At 40.6% G+C, this 13,741-nt stretch overlaps 1 protein-coding gene across 5 annotated transcripts in view; it reads right to left on the reverse strand.

Moving 5' to 3' along the window:
* sptbn4a (spectrin, beta, non-erythrocytic 4a) overlaps positions 1–9,861 on the reverse strand; it is a 33,074-nt gene extending 23,213 nt beyond the window's left edge. The window contains exons 1-2 of one of the 5 annotated variants that reach the window (XM_026182272.1): positions 9,212–9,859; positions 8,779–9,112 (exon numbers count right to left, since the gene is read on the reverse strand). In XM_026182272.1, the coding sequence (XP_026038057.1) occupies positions 8,779–8,901 (123 nt within the window). In that variant the 5' untranslated portion in view covers positions 8,902–9,112; positions 9,212–9,859. Of the gene's footprint in view, positions 1–8,778 lie in introns of all 5 variants that reach the window. The other 4 variants (XM_026182273.1, XM_026182271.1, XM_026182269.1 and 1 more) reach the window with 4 other exon arrangements.
* Positions 9,862–13,741: the final 3,880 nt, after the last annotated feature.

Raw genomic sequence — 13,741 nt, forward strand, 5'->3', positions numbered from 1 at the left:
ATTTATTACTATTACTGAAGGTTACTCTCCATACCAACACCAACTAGATGTTTAAATCTTAATATACAGTGGGGCAAAAAAGTATTTAGTCAGCCACCGATTGTGCAAGTTCCCCCACCTAAAATGATGACAGAGGTCAGTAATTTGCACCAGAGGTACACTTCAACTGTGAGAGACAGAATGTGAAAAAAAAATCCATGAATTCACATGGTAGGATTTGTAAAGAATTTATTCGTAAATCAGGGTGGAAAATAAGTATTTGGTCAATAACAAAAATACAACTCAATACTTTGTAACATAACCTTTGTTGGCAATAACAGAGGTCAAACGTTTACTATAGGTCTTTACCAGGTTTGCACACACAGTAGCTGGTATTTTGGCCCATTCCTCCATGCAGATCTTCTCGAGAGCAGTGATGTTTTGGGGCTGTCGCCGAGCAACACGGACTTTCAACTCCCGCCACAGATTTTCTATGGGGTTGAGGTCTGGAGACTGGCTAGGCCACTCCAGGACTTTCAAATGCTTCTTACGGAGCCACTCCTTTGTTGCCCGGGCGGTGTGTTTTGGATCATTGTCATGTTGGAAGACCCAGCCTCGTTTCATCTTCAAAGTTCTCACTGATGGAAGGAGGTTTTGGCTCAAAATCTCACGATACATGGCCCCATTCATTCTGTCCTTAACACGGATCAGTCGTCCTGTCCCCTTGGCAGAAAAACAGCCCCATAGCATGATGTTTCCACCCCCATGCTTCACAGTAGGTATGGTGTTCTTGGGATGCAACTCAGTATTCTTCTTCCTCCAAACACGACGAGTTGAGTTTATACCAAAAAGTTCTACTTTGGTTTCATCTGACCACATGACATTCTCCCAATCCTCTGCTGTATCATCCATGTGCTCTCTGGCAAACTTCAGACGGGCCTGGACATGCACTGGCTTCAGCAGCGGAACACGTCTGGCACTGCAGGATTTGATTCCCTGCCGTTGTAGTGTGTTACTGATGGTGACCTTTGTTACTTTGGTCCCAGCTCTCTGCAGGTCATTCACCAGGTCCCCCCGTGTGGTTCTGGGATCTTTGCTCACCATTCTCATGATCATTTTGACCCCACGGGATGAGATCTTGCGTGGAGCCCCAGATCGAGGGAGATTATCAGTGGTCTTGTATGTCTTCCATTTTCTGATGATTGCTCCCACAGTTGATTTTTTCACACCAAGCTGCTTGCCTATTGTAGATTCACTCTTCCCAGTCTGGTGCAGGTCTACAATACTTTTCCTGGTGTCCTTCGAAAGCTCTTTGGTCTTGGCCATGGCGGAGTTTGGAGTCTGACTGTTTGAGGCTGTGGACAGGTGTCTTTTATACAGATGATGAGTTCAAACAGGTGCCATTCATACAGGTAACGAGTGGGGGACAGAAAAGCGTCTTACAGAAGACGTTACAGGTCTGTGAGAGCCAGAGATTTTCCTTGTTTGAGGTGACCAAATACTTATTTTCCACCCTAATTTACGAATAAATTCTTTACAAATCCTACCATGTGAATTCATGGATTTTTTTTTCACATTCTGTCTCTCACAGTTGAAGTGTACCTCTGGTGCAAATTACTGACTTCTGTCATCATTTTAAGTGGGGGAACTTGCACAATCGGTGGCTGACTAAATACTTTTTTGCCCCACTGTAAATGAGTAACAGTAGGGTGGACATTAGGTAAGGCTGCACTTTTTGCAGTGATCTCATATAGAAAACTACTCCGTGCAAATATAAAACAGGTCCGCGGCTCCGAACCGTAGTAAAGGGACCTCTGGCTAATACGTCGGGTTTTGTGTCGTAACCGAAAACGAGCTTTACTTTGTTGTCTGTGTCAACTTTGCTAGCAAGAGACAGAGAGAGGTGTTGAAAGGCTGCTGCAACGGAACTTATTGTTTCGGAGGAAAACACGAACACAGCCAACAGTCGAGTCTTAACGACTTACTTCAGCTGGGCTCGTCAGGCTCTCTTTTTGGCTGCAGTGGTTATTATTATATTTACATGCTTCCAGCTCCCAACTCGTATTTTTCAACTCTCCTTTTTTTTTTTGCACATAACGGGTATAGGGCTATGCCTGTAACACTCTGCTCATATTGCCTTCATATTAAATTGTTTTTTGAATAATAATTTTAAAGGTGACATGGGCCACGAGATTGAAACACAGACATTCGAGCCTCTTATTATTATTAGTGTTTTGTTTGGGTTTCCACCAGTGTGTAATTACCAATAATAGAGAGGGCACAGCCTAACATGTGAAACAGGAAAAGAATGTAATCTAATACAGTTACTCATATTTTGTCTTTTAAATACGTAATGCCAGTACATGTATTCCGTTACTCCCCGACACTGCTGAGGTGTTGTCATGATCTTTTATTGCTTCTTTTCCTAAATAGATTGTTTGAAAAATTCAAGTTCAAGTTCAAATTTTATTCGCCACATGCAGTGGCAGGTTACCCTGCAGTGGAATGAACCCGCCCCCGACCTAACACACACAACATAGAGCACATGACCAGCAACAGGGTTGGGTAGGGGATAAGGAGTAATCCCAGGCAACACAGCAGCCATCCTGCCACTGCGCCGACTCTCCAGCGCGGGCCCAGACCTGCCTCGTGCTCCCAGGAGGCAACAAGCATCGAAGGCAATTCTTCCACCCATTGTCGCTGTCAGCCAATAGGGTACAATTTTTAATAAAATACTAGATATTTATTTGTCTAGATAAGTAATAACACTTTACAATTCTTCAGCGAGGAAGGACTGCAGAAAGGCAGGCAGCACAAATGGTATGCTTGAATCTGATCCAACTTAAATTGTTGTGGAAGATGTTTTTGTCTGTTTGGGAGCTGGTGCAAGTTGTCTCTGCTTGCCATTCTGTAAAGTCACATGCCACTGCCACAATGATATATCAGCACCACTACTTTATATGTTAAGTAAGTAACAAAATAAGATAACAATATCTATGCTAAGGTTAAAAAGCCAACTCTTCATGAAATTATTCCAAATTTATTTATATAACCCCGGAATTAATTAATGGATGGTCCAAACAAAAAACAGTATTTCCCATGATCTCCACAAAACTCCTGTTGAACCTGCTCTTTAAATTATGATTTTTGTTGTTGAGTATTGACAATGTCAAGCAAAGTACTTAAATGTTCTCATTATCAACAACTTTGACTCAAAATGAGCATTAAACTGATCCTACACTGAAAAAAAGGGATTGGCCATCTCTTGGATTTATGTAAGCATCTTGAGTGTATTTAACACAATTGCCTCATGCGTTCAAGTTAAGTGTAACTATATAGTGTAGAAACTACATGATATGCAGAGAGGGTAGATTAAATTGTCCATATCATGTTCAAGTGAAGTAAGTCAATAATATAGCAATGTTAAATCTCACGACACCGCACAGGATTTCAGTCTCACGCGCTTTGGATCGTGGTTTGAGGAAGGCGCCTCTTGGGTGGCTGTTACATTAAAAAAGTCTACCTTGTAAATTGAACACAAAAATTTCATGTTTCTGTCTTGAATGTAATTAAATCATGTAGGATCTGTATGAAATTCAACAACTTAATTTGTTCTTGTTGAGATAACATGATATAATCTAGTAAGAAATTCACAAGATCGCAAGAGATTTCAAACTGCAGGAAAATCACTGGAGTTATAAGAGGCAGACAACTACACACACACACCACGTGTATGCTATTGCTATTTATTGTGGTTTAACCTGTCAAGGACAAAAAGGCACAGAAAATTCTGCATCAAGCCTTGAAATCATAGCTTTCCTGCTTTTTTTTTTTAAAGCAGCAGGTGGCATGGTGGTTAGCGCTGTTGCCTCACAGGAAGAAGGGCCTGGGTTCAAATCCACAATCTGGCTAGTTTGCATTGGTTTCTCTCTGGGTGTTCTGGTTTCCTCCCACAGTTAAAAGTCATGCAGTCGTTAGAATTAGGGTTAGGTTAATTGGATTCTAAATTACCTGTGAATATAAGTGCAAATGGTTGTTTGTCTCTATGTGATAGACTGGTAAGCTGTCCAGGGTGTACTCTGCCTCTTACCCTATCACTTCTGGGTTATGCCCCAGCCCCTCCTGCAACCTAGATAAAGATAGAAGGATGATAGTTGTTCAATAGATCCATTCATGTTAACCAGACTCTAAACTTTGTTGAACATTATGTAATATGAAGACAACATGTAGTATTTGAGTGACCAAGTAGTACTGGGTTAAAAGTTATTGAATAGTGTTGAGATAAAATGTCAAAATTACGAAGGATTAAAATATTCCAAGAGCTCACCTTACTTCATCTAAACATGTTTCAGTCGCGTTTTATCAACACAAAATGCACAGGTTTATTGAATATGAATAAGTTGTGTTGATTTAACTCAGTTGTTTAAGTTTCTGCCAAAGCAAAACAGTTGTGTGCAACCAATGTCCACTATTGAATTAAATAAATCCAACATGGATTTTTTTCAGTGTACCAATGAATGATGAATAGTAGCTTATACCCCTGTTACAGTCAGAAACCTTACTGTCCACACAGTGGGAAACAGTCTTTCATCATGTATCATTAAAAATCTGTAATCTGTCACTGAATCCAGTTCCCAACAGGTGCACAATACCTGAAAATAGTAGCCACAGGCAGGATAAGGACACTATTGGTTCTTCTGACTTGCCGTACTAATAAAAACAGCATTGTGTCTGAGCACGCCATGTTGGATTAAACAATCCAAGGAGCTTGAATGTAAAGAAGGCACATGAAATTGATCCATCATGTATGTTAAGATGTCTGAAGCAGTTTTGTCCAAGTGTTTTTTCCCCTGTTAGATCTCAATTGTTAAAAAAGGGGAGCTGCTGGAAATACTTGTATATTATCAATGTCCACTGTCTGTGAATATGACATATAAACAAATCTATGTTCATCTCAACTCACTGCAAAAATATACTGGGTACCAACCTTGAGCAAAACACAGATAACCAATTTGTTAGGTATCCATTTTTAGTTACCTAATTTGTGTCCGTTCAGTGATCTATGTTCTCCAGCTTGTTACTTCCACAGTGTTTGTTTACAATCCACTGACCCCTGAGCCCACAGCAAGACAAAGCACAAGGTCAGCTAGTATTCCACCCACTGTAAGAGAGAAACACCCACAGTTCCTCCACATATATGAGCCGACATGGATCTTTGTGGCTCTGCTGATTAAGTAATGTGAGAGAACAGAGGTAAGGCCTGATACAGGAACCCTTCCAAAAGGACGCAGAGTTCTCCGGTCCCAGCACAGCAACATCTTTTTTCTGTGTCTCTCAGGTAATGACAGAGATAGCATTGGGGTAGATTAAGAGGTAGATTAAACTGTCACTGTCGGGAACACAGGAAATCAAGGCAGTTAGCACATGTTAGACAGTTTTTATGGAGTAGCCATCTTCTGCGCTCTGTGTCAGTCCTTTCAGTTTTTCTGCTGTTTGGCACGAAAGGTTAAAAACAAATGCACTGATTTGGAAGAAAAGCAGTATCCTATTTCATTCTGTTTTCATTTTAGAGGTAAAAGTGGATTCACATTACAGGCACAACCAAGCAACAATCTACAAGGCTAATAAACTGCAGTTCTTCAAATAACCACTTGAAGCCAACTCCAAAGATGAGTCAACCCCCTTTGAGTCTTATGTTAAAAACACTCAACTTAACAGCAAAAATAAGCTCAACGGTACAAAAAACCAGTCTTATTAAAGATACAAGTAAGAAGACCAAATGTTCGTGAATGCCTCTCGTCCAAATATGGCCCCTTGTTGGCTCCAACAGAAACAAGATGGCAACAGCCAAAATGCTAAAATTAAGACTTCAAAAAGGGACATTGTATACCAGTGCTTGTGCCTTAATAATTATATCCATCCTTATATAAACTCAGTTGGCAGAACATCAAGTGTATTCCTTCATTCTAATGTAACAGTTTTCTATCCCAGTGGTGGACGAAATATATAATTTAACTGCAATGTAAGCTGATCACAAATGGTTCAAGATTTTACTGTATGTTTTAACTGTCTCACTTTATGTTCTACCTCCAGCTTGTGTAAAGCAGCTCATGAAAGCATAAATAAAATGAACAAAAACATTGCAGTGGCAGGTCCTGAGACATGTCCAGCCTAATCCTTTAACTGCCTCAGTGCTGTTTTTAAAACAATATTTGTATTCTAGTTACTGCAGTACCAGAACACATATATTGTGTTATAATTGTATCATTTATCAGTGTAGCTGCCAAATGACATTACACTAATAAATAACACATTTGAATACATAAAGATTGATTAAAAGACTTATCTTAGTTATCAAAACTATGTGTACTAGATATCACCAAATATGACAAATATTGTTATTAAAGGAGACATTAAATTTTAACAGGTTTACAAAGTTTTCTGCACAAATACAACAAATACAAATAATTGTTGTGTGTGTACCTATGGATTACACCTACAGGTGCTGCTCTGCCATAGAAACTCTCGGCACACAGTTTTTGTGTTGATGTTAACGCCAGCACCAATTTGGGGCTCTGAGTCAGCAAAGAGTTGGCAACTTCATGGTCTGCTGCTCTGTGGCTGAGTTATTAAATGTGGTTCCTAATTTCCTTCTCTCACCGCAACCGCTCGCGGCAGATGGCCCCGCCCCTCCCCGAGCCTGGTTCAGCCGGAGGTTTCTTCCTGTTAAAAGAGAGTTTTTCCTTCCCACTGTCGCCAAAGTGCTTCCAGCTGTGGAAATGGGACTGAAAACACCTGAATTCAAAGATTGAGATGTGTGGCAGAAAGGTGTTTGCAGTTCAGAAGCTGGAACCATTCACTACTAGCTAGAGACACTGAGTTAAACCCACTAAGTCAAGATTGAATGTACAGTTTTGGCAGAACAATATACAAACCAAAAAGGTAAATATGAAGGTCAAAACAGATTTGACAGAGCAAAAGGTCCAACACAGGGTTTCTATGGGGAGATCTCAGTTAAGCTGTAGCTGCCAACGTCTGTCTTGTAATCTGTTAACCAAATTTCTTTCTAATAAAGAGATACCACAACGACTCCTAAGTTGTATCTATTTGACAACATTAGGTCGTTTGAGTTGTGTTGTGACATTAATTGAGTCTTTTTGTAGAAATACATTTTTACAGTAGTTCACTGCTCAACTGGTAAGATCAGAAAAAATAGTGTCCTGCACTTCTACACCACAGTACATAACCCTAATGAGAACACAAGTGAGTGTGGCTGCTTGGATTCTCCAACTATCCCTGGTCCACAGCATCAACAACATCTCCAAAAAGCCTGATTACTAGAAATGTAAGTCCTACTATGTTTTTGTTAGTTTGCATCGTTATTGAACTACGCTAAGGTGTCTGTCTCAGTCTGAGGGTCTAGACTATAGCACAATGAACCTTAAAATGCATTTCACACATGGACAACCAAGATGGCTAATGAGGATTTCCTCATTATACCATTGTAAGATTTGTCTGCAAGGGTTGTGCTTACAATTGGTTACACTGTCACCCTATGAATATCTAATAATTCAATATATCCTACAAAAAAGCTCTAATAATTTAAAAGCAATTAATTTCTTTATGCATTCAATAAAAATGAATGACTTAAACATACTGAAAGGTAAATGTCTGAATTTCTCTTATTTATTTATTTCTACTGCAGATGAATATATTCACATAATCTGATAGAAGCAACTCATCTGCTGTGGACATCAAATAGTCAAAAACATTGCTGCCAGAACACCCGTTACACAATAAGAGACAAAGTAATGATGGTTTTTGTATGATAGGAAATGAGAAATCCGCTCATTAACCTTCCTTTTTTTCAGAATATGGAAAAAATAGTGATTAAAGTACTTAAAATGGAGCCCTTAGAAGACTGCAGTAGTTTCTGGATGACATTTTGCTAATGTTCATATGATGCTTGAGGGACAAACTACTGCCTGATTCAACCAGTTCACAGTGTTTGTGGATGGTCATCAATCTGAATGCATTAAATGACATCACTACACATGCACAGTGCATATGGAGTCAGAGTCAATAAAATAATTTAAGTATCAAACAGTGTTATACTGTACTCAAGACAAAAACTGTATCCAAAATATGTGCAAAACTGCAATTTATTCAAACTTTTTTCGTATTTACTACTAACATTTAAAATGTCACATATAATGTACCGGTGATTTAAACCAGCAGATTTCAATGCAGGCCTAGAGCACATCTAAGCTGAAAAACATTGTGTATGGATGGGATGTTGCTCTGTCAGGATTTCAGGAAAGCAAAGCATTATGGGAAAGCAGAACAAAAAAAATGATGTGAACTGACCCTATATCACTTGTGTCACATAAAATTAGTACATACAAGCAAGTTACAGTGTCTGCACTTTCTGCATGTGTGTCCATAACTGCTGCACATGTTTAAATGTCCTCTGTATGAATCACTGTAACCTCCATAACTGAGCAGGCTGGTCAAATGTCTGCATCAAGAGGCAAAAGAACCACAGGGATCACACCACCTGTGAATCTGAAAACAGCACAGCTACTGTAGCAATGTAACCTTGACACTGTAATTCAGGATGTCCCCAAGCTGAGTGATGACATGTCACCCACTTTCACCTATTCGATTTTACTGCCACCACACCCACCATCAACACCGTTTCTTTGTCACGTGCTCTCTTTGGCTCACGTGCTCTGCCTCTTTGACCTCCCCATCCCTCCCCCACTTTTCCACAAACAGCCCTCGATCACCTCCACTCACCTGTTCTATCTTGGCCAGCCATTCTTTATTGCGGGCCAGTTCTGCCATAAAGGCCTGGTGCTTCAGCCACTTCCTGTGTAGCTTTTGAGCTTCATCCCGCGCTGTGTCTCGGGCCATAAGCATCTTCTCTTCCACCCGCTGTCCCAATCACTGAACTAGAGGAGACAAAAATAGCCACTATCAGGAGCCCAATGCTCGAGCCAGCCCTTCTTCCCCCCTTTTCCACAGGACGTCCTGCCTACCTCCTCTACGCAAGAGCCACCCGCTCTGCTCTGCAGGGGCCTAGGTACCTGTGCTGTCACCACCCACCCCAGCCCCCACCAGGCACACTTTTCTGGGAAAAAAAAATCAAGATAAGCACCTCAGCAGCAATGGTAGCAATGGAAACACTCAAGCCCTTCCTTCGGGTTGCCCCTGGGTCCTCATGCCCTACCAATTCATGGTGTTGCGGTCCTGATGCTGCAGTGCCTGCTAGCCAGTCTCAGAGATGGCAAAAACAACCGGCTAAAAAGAAGAAATGCGCCAATTACAACACTGGTAAAGAATGACACGCACATCCAAGATTCCTCGCAGGTCGTGTGTTATCGTCTAGCTCCAAATGTCAGTTACAATCCAACCATCAGTGATGTGTGTGTAGCATAGCAGAATCCTTCAGCCGGGGCAAAACCTGACCATCCACCACTCGCCAGTCCCGGTCAATCTGTAGTCCTGTCTAATGATGCTGTAGACACAAGGAGGAGGAAGAGTTGGAGTGGGAGGAGCAGGGTGAATGGGATGCAGAGGCAGTGCAGAGGAGGCCGGATAACATAAGGTGTCCGCTCTTGAAATGCATCGTTCCTACCGCTGCAAGATGCACATGCAGGCTGGTGTGAGATAGTCCACTATTTTCTCTCCTCACTTCTCCTTCCTCAAGTCCCTGAACAGCTCAGCCGTGGTTGGTGCATGCTGCTGCAGTCCTTGCCTCTCAGCTACGCTTCTGTGTGTGTGTGTGCGTGAATGAGTGTGTGTGTGTGTGTGAGTGTCTGTGCAATCACAATCAGCACTGCAGTGCCGGAGCAGAGAGAGAGAGAGAGAGAGAGAGCCAGAATGAGAGAGAGGGAGGAGGAGAGGGAGGAGGAAAGGGAGACAGTGAGAGGAAATGGAGAAAGAGGGAGCGCCAGAGCAAAAAAAAAAAAGCATGGGAGAGCGAGTCAAAAGAGGAAAAAGATGATGTTAGTGGGGGGGAGAGGTGAAACAGAAAGAAGAGAGAGCCTGCGTCATCCCTCTGTGTCACCAGGGACATTTCTCTGCACTAGAAATGACTGCACTCGGAGTGGGAGCAGGGTTTGGGAAGGAGGGGGGAGGTGTCGTTTTAAAACAGCTGAATGAGAGGAAAGGAAGACGCATGCACACATGGTCCACGGTGCAGCTGACTGATTCCCATCACTGTTCATTTACTATCTGCAAGAGCACCTACATGCAAAACTTCCCCTGCAAATATGTCATTTAAATGCAAAGGGTTCACTCTTAAGTTAATATCACAGCCCCAGCTCTGAATTATAGATAGCTACATGCTATCACAATTACAGTTCATCTTTGCTGCAGCATTAGATTTCTTTTTAATGTTATTTAAAGATAACATTTTTGTCCGACCGAATCACCATGGCATTCAGTGGCATTTAAAGTTTCATGAGTGGAGGCTGAACTGGAGCACTGCCCCGATCTACCAAGTTCTGTGGTTCTGCTGGCATTTTGTTTTTGTGTTTAGTTCAATGGATTGTCTTCATTTTCTTGAACCAACTGACCGGGAATATTTCATAACTAATGAATACTACAACACAGTACATGAGGACAAGAACCAACGAACCAATGAAGCCAACTTCATCATATTTCAGCAGACCACACAAAAAGTACTTGTGAAACTTGCATTTACAAACCTTACTGTTGTTAAGATTTGCAGCATTATAAAACATGAATAATTTAGACTATTGTTCTAAGTGTACTAACAGCTGGTGATGTAGTGAATTTGAATTCAAGAATTTAAAACTAACCCATTTTGGATTAGGTCGCATGTCTTTGATATCAAATATCAAAGAGACAACGCTGACATAATGATTATGAAAAAGTCTGCATGAAAAAAATTGATACAGCATAGTATCGCAGTATTTTGCATGGCAATATGACTGCAATCGAATTGTTGAAGGTTTGCAAATAACTACAGTCTAATTTATAAATCCAGACAGATTGGCAACAATCAACAGTCTGAATGAGGTTTTGTCAATGAGCACTAGTCGTAGAACTTAACCTAACTGACTGCTAGCTGGTAATAATTAAATGTGAACTTCTGTCTATGCAGACAGCAACATTTAAGCAACATTTGGTGATTTATCACAGCTAATTGCTGTATTATCTGAAACACATTGCATGTAATTGCCAACTTGACCCCATTTAATTGCAGACAGATATCAGACTGATAGCAGACTGACTCCTGGCAACATATATGGCAGGTTTTAGTAGCAGTGTTGATATGCTTGACAATCTCATTTTGCTGCAAAATAAATTTGCCATTAAAAAAGCTGATAAATCACAATATACAGTATGTTATTACAATACTCTGAATATCACAAAATTGTTTAAAAATCCCATCCTCTAACAGGAACAATAGGCAGTTTTGTATCTTTAAAAAAACAGTTTAAGGAAGGAGCACGATCTGATATCCCTGTGTTGGTGTTCCGACACCATTGTAACATTGTTGGTGCAACTGACCAGTTACATTGACTGAGCATTCAGTTAGCATTAGCCAAGAAGTAAGAACTAATGTTATTGCAAACGATCACAAGCAAACCAATATGAGTAACCTAAGTTTGTCATGGTCCTTCAGTCCTTCTTGGCTTGTTTGTTTGTCTCTGTGTTCGAGAGCGGGACTCATCATGGGTTCTTGCCTCTGGCCGAACACATCTGCGCTAACCAACCACCTGGTCCTCATGATTAGGGACCGGGTCCCTACTCTTTCAATTAAATTGAATTGTTTGCCATTTTTGCACACAATTCCCCTATCGATTCCAGTAGCCTCGAATGACGTCACCACGTTGCATAGCGTCATTTACCTGGCAGGAAACATGGTGCCTAAGCGGCACAAACGCTCAAAAGTTTGGTTATAATTTACGAGAATGGATGACAACAGTGCAACTTGCAATACTTGCAAAGTAGAGATTTCATTAAAGGGAGGAAACAACAAGATAACCTTAAATGAATGTCGTGTTTTTAATTCCGCTCCGGACTCGTGAATCTCAACCCAGCAGCAGCAGTAACGTTTGCACGTCCTCTCCCGTTAATACGGCAGGTAAATAATCAACTAACATTGCATATTATGTTAGCGCGATCTGCCTTATTGCAAAACCTGCCATTACTGTGCATTTAGATAACCATGATGAGAGAGACAGACAGAGTCTGGCTCAGATGCTGGCAGTTCTCGCTGCAGTCTACCGGTAGCGTCTCCTTTCAGGCCAGGATAGACGAATGTCACCAAGCAGTGACTAAGTTTGTGGTTAAAGGCTTGCATCCATTTTCCACAGTAGATGCCCCCGATTTTCGGTAAGTGAATGTGTTTAATTGGACACTTTTGTGTAATTGCTACAGAATAATTTATGTTATACTTTGTTATTGCTACAGAAGAATATTTATTTTATTAATATTTTACACCGTGACACCCTATCAAAGAGCCGTAGGTTGTGGATCTCTTAAGATCTCACTGTTGGGTTTGTAAGGCCATGTTACTCCTAAATTCTTATCTTGTTCAAAGAGAAGACATAAAACAAAGTTCTAAGTTAATCGACCTGTGTGTTCTCCTTTTTAAAAAATAAGAATATGATAGGAGAATCGATATAAAGAATCTAATTGTTAAACAGAATCAAAAATGGAATCGTAATTGTGAAAATCTTAGCAATTCCCATCCCTACCTAACGGTGAACTGAGAAAGTGTAATCTGTAAATACTGGATGTGTGGATTCCCTTCCTCCCTGGAACCCCCTGCAACCATTCCCCCTTTTCCACTCTGATTATTGCAAATATATTTTCTTATTGTAAATAAACGCACTGAACTGTGATCTCTGAGAGTCCTGTGCTTGAGTCCACCTGCCAATTAGCCTTGACAAATTTTGACAAACTGCTCTTGATAATATATTTATTATATTGCATAACAATTTAAAATGCTTACCATTTGTTCCAGAAAGAGGTTTTATGTAAACAAAGTATATTTACGGTGGCCGCAAGAAACAAAGCACAAAACACGTAAAAACTCCATAGCACGTACAAAACACAACAGAAGTGCTCCAGGATGCTAGGGCGCAGTGCTGAGCTTTTGTTACCTAGTGGCTACACAAGCCAGGAAGTACCAACGATGTGTATAAATACACAAACAATACACTTATGCTTTCAATTGTGTAATTTAAGTGATCGAGGTAGCTCTGTTTTGGAAGTTCAGTTAACGCTAGAAATGTGTTTTGGAGTTTGTACGTGCTTTGCCTCTAAGGGCCACTGTATATATTTATATATAAACATATATAAATAAAACCACTTTTTTTTTACATTAGTAATTCCTTTTGTGCATAATTTTAGATTGTTGTTAATAATAAATTAATTAAAGCAACAAAACAACCTGAAGAGCCGGTTGGGAGCCGAAAGAGCCGGTTCTCTAAAAAGAGCTGGGAATCCCATCACTAGTGAGCAAAAACAAAACCAAAAAACCCCACCCTTTCCTATTGGTCGAAAAAAAGTACCATGTCCACCAATCAAAAAATGATATGGCAAGTTGTTTAGGAAAGGGGGAAGTTTTAAGAGTGACGGCGGTGTTTTGAGATTATCTAGGGATTGAGAGTAACGTAGTTTCTATGTCCTGTACATGTGGCAGAATTGACAATAAAGTTGACTTTGACTTTGACTTTGAGAGATTTGCGAAGTTTAGCGCAAATCTTGTGTAGTTAGT

The sequence above is a fragment of the Astatotilapia calliptera genome, chromosome 10 (genome assembly GCF_900246225.1).
Source record: "Astatotilapia calliptera chromosome 10, fAstCal1.2, whole genome shotgun sequence".
NCBI classification, from domain to species: Eukaryota; Metazoa; Chordata; class Actinopteri; order Cichliformes; family Cichlidae; genus Astatotilapia; species Astatotilapia calliptera.